Raw genomic sequence first — 11,413 nt, forward strand, 5'->3', positions numbered from 1 at the left:
TTAAAAACAAAACTAAATGTTAGTAATCACTAGCCGTTAGTAAATCTAATTAAAAATAATATTAACAACTTAGCTACTCATAGCAACAGCATAGTATAAAAAAATAGGTCAAATCTAAAAACCATAAAAAAATTACGAAATAAAATCATGATTTAAAAACTATCGTAATACGCATTATTAAAAAAGAGATCATTAGACAAAAACCAAACTGACCTTTTTATTTGTGTAAAAATAAGATTTTAATATATCGATACCAGCACAGCGCATCACTACGACCTTCCTTAAGACCTATAAGTGCGAGAGAGCACACAATATAAGCTGTGCCGTTCACTCGTATTAACTGAGGATGCGACAGTGATGTAATTCAATAAAATTTAAATTGTAAATTTATTTACCGCTTATATAAGCCTAATTACTTTTTAATTTGAGCTTCGATATTTTAAATTCAGATTAAAATTTCCAATACAAAATTTCATAAATTGTCAATAATTTAATTCTAACGTCAAAATTTCCTTCCTCATATCCTAGCTATAAGAGCACCATCATGATTTTGAACAATTCTTACACATTAGCGTTCAAACAAGAAAATTGACATTACGTTATTTTCTCAGTACATTCCTTGTATTATTCAATTCACTAAAATCAAACAAAAATAAAACATTACCACCAACCAAAAAAGTTAGTGTGTTTTTAATTCGAATATTAAAAGCCAAAATACAATAATTTGAACTTAAAAGAAGCTTGGATAATAGCGGAATATTTTTTGTCATACTATAATTTATGTTGTACTAAAAATGTAACCATTTAGTTGTACGTCCGGATAATAAACCGTCCGGATAATATATCCAAATATTACTGAATTCTATTGTCACTTAAATTAACTTATTTATATCTACGTATAAAACAATATTTATATTCCAATTGTAAATTGGAATATCAGTTATTCCAATTGTAAATTGGAATATCAGTTATTCCAATTGTAAATTGGAATATCATTTATTCCAATTGTAAATTGGAATATCAGTGGGAATATTCCAAGTTAACATATAAATGAACATCAATGCGTTTATTTAGTAAACGTAACATGTCTTTATACATATTTTAATATGCCGCTTAACAGTAGATTTCTGAGGCCAAAATCTCTATATAAAACATATCGTCATCCAAAATAGAAATAAAAATATGTTTTAAACTTATATTCTAGTCTCAAAAATTCATAGGAATTAAATTATTCCACATTAACATCTAATATTCCGCGTTAACATTTAAATGGAATATTCCGAAATTCAATTATATTCTTAATCACAATTTGTATATCACGACGTGCAATTTCAATTCAGTTATGTTCGATCGTGACGTTTCCCTCTTTTTGGTCACGAAAAAATTTTGACAGCCTCTGTTTTTGTATTTCATTGTAGCTATTGTTACTTGACCTGACTTCGTCTAGTAATTTTTTTACAGCTTTATTATTTGGTGAACTATTGCTCGCGTGTTTCAGGTCAGCTATGGCCGCTTCGTAGTTACTTAGAGCGAAGTTAGCTTGCGCTCGACGGTATAACGCTTTCTCGTTGTTTGGTTCAACGTTAAGTACCTAAATATATTTTTATTATGTATGAAAAAAACATATAAATAGTATTTTAAATACCTAGAGAGGTCTATTTATACTATTTCAGTAAACTAACTCGTGTTTATATGGATGGATGGATGTTGGTTAGGAGGTATCTCCAAAACAGTTGCATAGATTTCGATGAGATTTGACATTCATGTAAAACACAATCTGGGAGAACACATAAGCTACTTAACCAGTTTTTTTTAAATTCCGCACGGACTAAGTTGCGGGGAAGTTAGTCACGTAGAAATGAGTCCATGCATTCGAGATGACGGGACTTCCTTCTTACATTTGATTAAGGTTTTAATTGTAGAATATCTTTTTTTTATATAAAAAAAGTGGCAAACGAGCGGCCACCTTAAATCGTTGTAATAGCGAAGTGACCGTTCAGAGATTCACTCGGATATAAAATAGCATAATGTCAGTTACACTTACCTCAGTGGTGCATTTGACGCAGGCGCTGTAGTCGGCCAACTTGATGTGGCACGCGGCTAAGTTCAAGTTACATTGCAATGAGAACATCGCCATCACGCCAAACACTGAAAATGTTAAAAAATTGTTTCAATAATAAAAAAAACGAAAACTTCCCTATCCTATGCATCCCGTGGAAAAATCAAGATAATTAGAATAAGGTCTTCTAAAAAATACTTCCACTTCATGCTTGATTTCTATATTTCACAGTATTCCTATATATCTTACTATAATATTATAAATGCGATTGTTTGGATGGATGGATGGATGTTCACAAGGCTCCATAACGGCTGCATGGATCTCGATGAAATATGGCATACATATAGAACACTGTTGAAAACAAATAGGTGAAATCACCGGACAGATGATAATCGAAACGAGTGCTTAAACAGTTTTTTGTTATAAGAGAAGGGGGCAATCAAGCAGCGGGAACACCAAGGTGTTCAACAACGCCCATGGACATCAGCAATACAAGAGAAAACGCAGATCCGTTGCCGGCCTCATACTACAGTTACGCTAAAGGCCTGACAAGTTTTTATACTGGTTACCACAATTCTGACCTTGTTCTGGGTTAGGAAGGCGGTCTGATTGCAACATTTCCGCGGCATGAGACAAATATCGCAGACATTTTGTGTACTTCCTCGCCGCAGCCTTGTGTCGTCCGCGACCGAAGTACGCGTTGCCGCTCTGCTTCACATCACTTATACATGACAGTAACTCTTCTACCTAATATATTTATACTTAAAGCTGTATTTTATTTAAGAAAAAAAAAGAAACAATTGAAGATAGGAATCTAATCACACTTTCTTTTTCGAAATCTGTCATAGACGCAATAGTATTATAATAAATAAAACATTTTTATATTTATATCTATTTAAATCTTAATCATAATCAAACTTCCTGAAACATTACAGTGAACTTATATAAAAATGGCTAAAACACTGACGTATTTTCATCCGGTGTCGGCACCCGTCTAGTTTCGAGCCCATCGGGGGCACTTCATCAGGGTGAGTGGAACTGGTAATATTTCGCGGACGCGGCACCTCACACACCGGACGAACATACGCGAGTGTTTTAGCCGTTTTTATATAATTTTAATCTCAATCCTCCTATGACAGTGTTGAAGAAGTTAAATCGAATGACACCTCACTCGTCCGGAACACACGGGGATCGCGGACATAGAAAACTTGTTTTCGTTTTAATTAAAGAAAATACATTATGTACACGACATATTTTATTTTTGACATATAGACGTTATAATTTTATTATCTATATTCCAAGATGAAATGTCATTAAAATAATTTCTTAGACAAAATGGAGTCTAATAAAATATCACACATAACTTCCTCGAATCTTAAATTTTATATTAGAAATCTATACCAGGATAAAAGCGTATAAAAATAAAAAATGGACATATTCCTTATAAGTAAAATTGTAAATACCTAACCTCTCTAGTTTAGCGTTTAATGTTATTATTAACAATAATCTTACTAATATTATAAATGCGAATGTTTGTATGTATAGATGGATGTTTGTAAACGTGATCTTTGTCTCTCAGTGGCATAGATATAGAACATAGTCCGGAAGAACACATATACTAATAAAGTTTTTTTTTTTGTTAATTTCGCGCGAATAGAATCGTGGGCGTCAGCTAGTTAACCATAAACAACCTTGGTATATTAATTAATAATTAGCATAATAGACAATAGAATTACAGATCAAGCTGGGCACATGTCGCGTACATATATAGTAAACATATTTCCTACATTGTTTACACCGCTTTGATTGCTAATTTCAAACAAATACAGATAAAATATACGCAAATACTAAATCGGAACTTTTTTTTATTTATAAAGAAAATAAAATATTTTAAACAGAGATTGGTCTTTTTTTATACCAAAAGGCGGCAAACGAGCGAGCGGCCACCTGAAATAGCGGAAATAGTGAAGTGACTGCTGTCCATAGACATACGCAATTGCATATGCGTTGCCTACCTTTAATCGACGGTGGAGAGGATGCACAGAAAGAAAATATCTTCCCTTTCCATGCATCCTCTCATCCGTAAAGTCCACTTCCACTTCCCATCCTTTCCTTATAAAGAAAAGGATGGGAAGGGAAAGAGGACTAAATTAGGCCTCCGGGACGCACACTCATCAGACTGCACGCGGAATTGCTTCCACTTGACGCCTGTCTTCTGTGTGGTCGTGGTATTTCACCGGACCAATTCGTGCGAACATGTTAAAGCGGGCTCTACCACTGTTAATGCTAATTTAGTCTTATGATGTAACTAGCTGTTGCCCGCGACTCTACTGGCAAGGAATTTAAAAAACTTACTAGTCTATGTGTTCTTCCAAAGTATGTTTTACGTCTATGCCAAATTTTATCCGTTGAGCGGTTGCGGAGAAACAAACATCCATAAATTACATTAAGAAGTAAGATAGGATAATTATGATGATTCTTTTGACCGCTCAAAAATTTATATATTTCTTATAAAAAAAAAATTAGAAATTAAGTTATGATCTAACTTCGACTACTAGGAGATAAAAATCTGAGAGGGTATTTTAGTTAAAGAAAATCTGTTTTGTAATACTCGGCTATTATGAACTCCTGGTACATGAATACTTACAGGCAGCGTGTTCCATGCGGAGTCCTCCGGGTACTCTGGTAGTCTGTCACTTGTGCCGTCATTGCAACACACGCCCCAATCCAGTGTATTCAATATCTCACCGCAGTCCGCTATTATGCACTCCTAGTACAATTAGAAAAATCTCCTGAAACTTTCTCATTATCCAATCTAACCTGAACCCTATGTTATAAGGTTAATCACAGACATCTGAGGTCAACTTAAATTTGATAATAAACCGAATTTCAAAGGACATAACTTTTTTTATTTAGGCACTGATCATTCATTATTGTCAGCTCTATACATCTTCGCTGAGGGGCTCGTAGCCTGCCCTAAGTTAGTGACTAGGCCATAGTCGGTTGACAGCCTAGTTTGGGTTGACTTCATCACACATATCTTTGAAATTTTTCTCAGATATGTGCAGCGTCACGATGTTTTCCTTCACCATAAGAACGTCGGATAAATGTACATATGTTAATATTAATAACATTGGTATATGGCGGGATACGAACCCAGGACCTGCAGATTACAAGTCAAGTGCTTTAACCCCTGAGCCACCGACACTGATCATTATGAAACAAAAACTATAAGTTAAGTGAAACTAACAAATTAGTGATAACCTCATCCAAATCAATTAGCCATTTTTGCGATTAAATCACACAAAATTACAAACAAACAGACACATATTTTCCAATCACTGTGAACGAAAAGACTAAATATAGGAAATAACTCACAATACTAAGACGTCCATCATCATCAGCATACGACTGTATATCAGCCAATATCCCCAGACCGGAGTGTATATGTCCGAAAGCCACATTTCTGCCATCGAGTTGAGGACACGGCACATTCGTGAGACAGAACTGGGAACCATTTGTATGTGGTCGATTTTTGTTGGCCATACTCACCACACCAGGATCGTGCTGAAATAGAATTGTGATGAACTAAGATCTAGTACGTTTAATTATAGTTTTTTTTTCTTCAAAGTAGAGAGCAAAAGGCTATCAAATCCCGCTATAATAAAGAAGTGATAACTGGCCATAGACTGGTTCCAACCAGTGGTCTACCATAGACAACTTAGAAGGTTGCATATTTTACCTACCATGCAAAAACAATATAGAGGATGCCCAGATTACCCCTTTCCTATACATCCTACTCAATGTAAATAAATAATTTCGTAATTACATACTCTGTTTTTTTATTTTTTTCTTTGTCTCATCATTTGGCTATCAAAATGTGAATGTAAAGTCATCATGACATGCATTTCCAATACTATTGGTGTTCAAGGTAAGCAGACCTTGAAATAAAATTATTTTAGCAAATGTTTTCTTCCATTGAACGTTACAATGTAACTTTGATGTAAACTAACAGTAAACTATTACTCTTAGTATATATGTTTATATAAACAATAATTAAATAATTAAACAAACGCATAATGTTTACCTTGTGAATTACATATTTAATATTTATTAACATGTTTACGTCCTGATTCGTATATAATTAATATTAGAGATTGGAATAGTGATTCACATTATATATATAATGTGAATCACTATTCCAATCTCTAATCATATAGTTTCAAAATCATATAGTTTCATTTAAAGGCACGCGTTCTTTTATCGTCAACGCCAGTCTGGCTACATGTTTGTCAAAACCGTTGAAGTGGCTATAATTTCAAGATAGCGGAGCAAATTCGGTAGACATTTTTAAATTAGTATTAGACGTGTAGTTGGTATGCCTGTACTGAATAGACGACTCATATCGACGACTCAACGTTGTATGGAACGCGCGCTACGAGATATTCGCGACGCGAGTACTTAGTTCCCTTGTGTACGAAAAGCCTTACAGTATTAAAATATAACTGTATCGATTACTAATGCGATGTCATAGTATTACCATATAAACTTTAAAGTATATTCTTGAACATCATCAGTCATCCATACATCTCAATCAGCCTCTATATCAGAACTAGCTGTAGCCCGCGACTCCGTCCGCGCGGAATTAAAAAAAACTTAATCAGTAGCCTATGTGTTCTTCCAGACTATGTTCTACAGGTGTGCCAAATTTCATCAAAATCCGTTGAGCCGTTCCGGAGATACCTTCAAACTAACATCCATCCATCCATCTAAACATTCGCATTTATAATATTAATCCGATTTACTCACTTCTTACAAATATTGAAAGAATTAAAAACTCAATAAGTACTTTAAAGTATAACCAGACTTAAAAAAGTTAAGAAATGGTTTATTTTTAACGCGTATTTATAAAACTTCATCAATAAAAAATTCAGTAACACGAGACTTATTACGACGAAGGCAAAATCCTCAATGACCTTGATAGAAAGCGCCCTCACGCAGCAGTTCTTTACAATGTGACTTGCTAACTTTGAAACAAAGTTAAAAACAAACCATTCTCGTCAGTTCAAGGCCAGTTTTAGCATTTCTGGCGCCCTGGGCGAGATTTTTACGAAGATACTTTTTATTGTTAGGGGAAATCTTACAAAAATAGGGTATCTTAGGGAGCAACGCAGGCGGTCCTTTAATCTCTGGCGCCTGCGGTGTTTCTTATGCCCGGTGCCCTGGGCAGACCTATCTCGACAACTCTAACGTCGCTATTGCATATTTTATATCTGTTAAATATGTATTTAGTGCAAAAATATATAACATTTATATGTACTATCGGGGAAGTTGGCGGTATTACACCTAAAAAGCGACATTGGTTTAAACGTTTCGTAAGCATTGAGACTCGGAAACAATAACTAATAAGATACAGCTTTTAAATGTTTATGAATGAGTCGGTCAGTGGTAAACTATGCAATTGCTTTTTCCTATAATGTATCATTTGAATAACTCAACCTTATTGTTTATTTTGTAAGGGGCAGAGTTTGTCTCATTGCATGGTACAAGAAAATGTCTATGTTGAACACAACAAAGTGACATGACTGTACTACTATAAAGTTTTATTTTAGGAATTAAAATTGTTTAAATATAAAAGAAATACGAACCCTGAGATTAAAATTTTCATCTTCAAATGTTGGTCCATATATACTCTCCCCTCCTGTACCATCTCCATTGATAATATCTCCGCCTTGCACCATGAACTGAGACACCGCTGAAAATACAAATATAAGATTTTAACTTTAAGTTAAACCTCATAATTAATTCTTAACATTATAACTCTTTGATTTTAATCAACTTTTCCACTTATGCCCAGTTTACATGATTTAAGTCTAGCATTCAAATTTACACAGAGAATTCCAGTGTTAACAGTAAATATATCCAGTATGAACCCAATGCTAGATATGATCACTGGACTGGAATAATGCAAACTGGGCATTATACTTTACTTATCAATTGTAACTATTACATTTAAACTGAAAATAAGATGTGACTTTTAAAGGTACTTTTCATATTCTTCAAATACAAACAATATTTTTATTAGTATTATTAATTTAATCTTTATATTGTTGCTGTATCTTAATATTTAGCACACTTAATATTTAGCAAATGTCTCTCTTCTTTATCAAGAAAATCTGATAAGAATCTTATTAGATACCTTTATGGAAGCGAACTCCTTTGTAATGCAATGGCTTTCCATTGGTACCTATTCCTTTCTCTCCGGTACATAATGCTCTAAAGTTCTCAGCTGTTCTAGGCACTATATCAGCTCTTAGCTCTATTACTATTCGTCCAGCTGAAAACAGAGATTAATTATTCGTCTGAAAACATCTATGATGTAGATAACAAAAATGTAGTTTTGTTTTTGATACTATTAAGTATAAAACAATGTTCTTGGCTCATGAACAAGAGTCTTGTAGATTAGTTAAATGCAAATACAAACATGTGTATAAATATTGGGTATACCACTCTGATGTTTTGAATAAAATGTCCAGATAACTTTTGTTATATGCACATATACCATAAACTAACATATAATGAATAATTCATCTGCACAATGTTAAATGACCTCGGCCCACTGAACTGAATTTGAAGTCAGTCACTCGGAATAATCATAAATAAATCATAGCAATGCAGATGCAGTTATAAAGTGCATATCGCGTAGATACATATTAGATTAAGAAACAGTTTTAGTTGTTTTGTTACTGAATCTCTTAAAAACTACACAAACCTGGCTCGCCATCAGTCACTATATCTAAGAACACTAAAGGATTTCTTTGTTGCCTTTTCCGCTGAGACCCCGATATCATTTTTTTGGCAAATCATGAAATACATTTATAGCTATAACTCCTGTTAACTTATAAAAACCAACAAAGAAACAATAAATACGTGATTTGAATAGATGATATCATTATTTGAGAAAGAAAATGTAGAAAAACACTAAGAAAAATAAAATAAACACGAAGAGGCAAGGACGGGATCCAAATTCCTCGACCTACCCCAATCATAGACTGTTTTATTTTTTTAAGAAGACACAGGAACAAGACGTGTGACATTTGATTAATATACTCTGAGACTTCATTCGCTTTTTCAATGAAGAAAACACAATTTTAGAAGCTAAATTTTAGCTACTATGTACTTATAGACATACAATGGGAATATTAAATGAATTCAAGGTTAATTAAAAGAGTATGGTAGATTTACTATATAGCAAAAACTGACGTCATTGATAAATTCTGTAAAAACGAATCTACTTTTACTATTGTCAATGAAATGTCACTTGTCATTCAATGGAAATACGTCTCATTGCGTCATCACGGTTATCAATAGACGCGATGAAGTTTTATTAAATTAAGCAACAAATTGTTAATTTTCAACAACTTCAGCCACTCGGGTATACGTTTTATTAATTTTACAACATTTCTTGCTTCATCCACAATGACATGAAAATCTCTCTTACCAGGATAGTCGATTGCAAAACAGGTTTTCAATTCTTACTTTTTTACATATAACCGTATCTGTACTGTAAATCATTGTTTTTCAGCTTGAAAATGTCGTCGTCAGCAATATACATATTGGACGTGAAAGGCAAAGTCCTTATATCACGCAATTATCGTGGCGATGTAGACATGGGTGTCATAGACAAATTTATGCCCTTATTGATGGAGAAAGAAGAAGAAGGAATGCTGAGCCCGTTGTTACAGACTAGCGAGTGCACCTTCGCTTATATTAAAACAAACAACCTCTATATTGTATCAACTACAAGAAAAAATGCTAATATTGCTCTAGTGTTTGTTTTTCTGTATAAAATTGTGGAAGTCATGACAGAGTATTTCAAAGAACTTGAAGAAGAGAGTATTCGTGATAACTTTGTTGTAATTTATGAATTGCTAGATGAACTTATAGATTTCGGATATCCTCAGACAACTGACAGCAAAATCTTGCAAGAATACATTACACAGGAAGGCCATAAATTGGAAATGCAACCAAGAATTCCAATGGCAGTGACAAATGCAGTCTCATGGAGATCTGAAGGCATCAAGTATCGGAAAAATGAAGTCTTTTTAGATGTTATTGAATCTGTTAACTTATTAGCAAACTCGAATGGCAATGTTTTACGTAGTGAAATAGTTGGAGCTATTAAAATGCGAGTATATTTATCTGGTATGCCAGAATTGCGTCTCGGATTAAATGATAAGGTTCTATTTGAAAGCACTGGTAGAGGAAAGTCCAAGTCCGTAGAGTTGGAAGACGTAAAGTTCCATCAGTGCGTGAGATTGTCTAGATTTGAAAATGATAGAACCATTTCTTTTATTCCACCTGATGGTGAGTTTGAGCTGATGTCATATAGATTGAACACTCATGTGAAACCATTGATTTGGATAGAATCTGTAATCGAACGTCATGCGCATTCAAGAGTTGAGTATATGATCAAAGCTAAATCTCAATTCAAAAGACGTTCAACTGCAAATAATGTTGAAATAATTATTCCCGTCCCCGCTGATGCTGATTCACCTAAATTCAAGACAACTATTGGCAGTGTAAAATACACACCGGAACAAAATGCTATAACATGGTCAATTAAGTCATTCCCTGGAGGGAAAGAGTATTTGATGCGTGCTCACTTTGGTTTGCCATCTGTGGAATGTGAGGAAGTTGATGGAAAGCCACCAATACAAGTGAAATTTGAAATTCCATATTTCACTACATCAGGAATACAAGTTAGATATCTGAAGATTATTGAGAAGAGTGGCTACCAGGCATTGCCTTGGGTCAGATATATCACACAAAATGGTGACTATCAATTGCGAACCAATTAAAATAATTAATTAACCAACATTACATTCCTTCTATTTATATCTTATCTATATTTAAGTACCACTGTAGTGAATTGCAGATCAGCATTTTTAATTGTTTTTATTATTTGAAAGTATTAGCCTTATAATTAATTGACCATGTTATAATTAACTAGTTGTGTTTATTCCCTTTAATAAATATTTTTCACGATATTTGTATTTCCTTTACTACTAAATGTAATATCACAAAAAACAAATATCAGGAAGGGTTAAGGAATATGTTGCGCTGATCAGGTATCTCTGTATACCTGTAAAAAATGTTTTAAAATTGTGGAAAACGGATACTTTTACAGATACACATAGATAAAATTATTTTCTATGTGTGTGTCCTTAAATTAAATATGTTTAAGTAAGAAATAATAAGAGAAGTTTTAAATACAAGGTCAAATGTCATATGCCCATATGTTTTCAGGAAGCAAAAGTTTGGTGTGATCAGGGGATGAAATTGTTTTATTTA

The 11,413-nt window shown here is 33.6% G+C and overlaps 2 protein-coding genes across 3 annotated transcripts; one reads left to right on the plus strand and one right to left on the minus strand.

The window, feature by feature from the left end:
• Nucleotides 1-657: 657 nt before the first annotated feature.
• Nucleotides 658-9,100, minus strand: Cyp40 (Cyclophilin 40). Of its 2 annotated transcripts, none has more exons than XM_013316254.1 (8): nucleotides 8,832-9,100; nucleotides 8,259-8,396; nucleotides 7,708-7,814; nucleotides 5,438-5,626; nucleotides 4,707-4,829; nucleotides 2,641-2,767; nucleotides 2,045-2,148; nucleotides 658-1,591 (listed from the first exon to the last, which is right to left on the minus strand). In XM_013316254.1, the coding sequence occupies exons 1-8, from the start codon at nucleotides 8,908-8,910 to the stop codon at nucleotides 1,337-1,339; spliced, it is 1,122 nt and encodes a 373-aa protein (XP_013171708.1). In that variant the 5' UTR covers nucleotides 8,911-9,100; the 3' UTR covers nucleotides 658-1,336. The 2 variants fall into 2 exon arrangements, with proteins under 2 accessions (XP_013171708.1, XP_013171707.1); XM_013316253.1 differs by having other exon boundaries at nucleotides 2,641-2,806.
• A 328-nt stretch (nucleotides 9,101-9,428) lies between these two features.
• Nucleotides 9,429-11,105, plus strand: AP-1mu (adaptor protein complex 1, mu subunit). The gene is given in 2 exon segments (NM_001312465.1): nucleotides 9,429-9,494; nucleotides 9,645-11,105. A coding segment is annotated over 1 exon segment (1,269 nt). The 5' UTR covers nucleotides 9,429-9,494; nucleotides 9,645-9,651; the 3' UTR covers nucleotides 10,921-11,105.
• The last annotated feature ends 308 nt before the right edge of the window (nucleotides 11,106-11,413 follow it).

The sequence above is a fragment of the Papilio xuthus genome, unplaced genomic scaffold (genome assembly GCF_000836235.2).
Source record: "Papilio xuthus unplaced genomic scaffold, Pxut_1.1 DF826949.1, whole genome shotgun sequence".
NCBI classification, from domain to species: Eukaryota; Metazoa; Arthropoda; class Insecta; order Lepidoptera; family Papilionidae; genus Papilio; species Papilio xuthus.

Coding starts and splice junctions, on each gene's coding strand:
- Cyp40 (XM_013316253.1), bottom strand. CDS start 8,910: ATGATATCGGGGTCTCAGCGGAAAAGGCAACAAAGAAATCCTTTAGTG. Junction 5,627..7,707: donor ATGAAAATTTTAATCTCAGG/GTTCGTATTTCT, acceptor ATTCTATTTCAG/CACGATCCTGGTGTGGTGAG. Junction 1,592..2,044: donor GCGTCAAATGCACCACTGAG/GTAAGTGTAACT, acceptor AAATATATTTAG/GTACTTAACGTTGAACCAAA.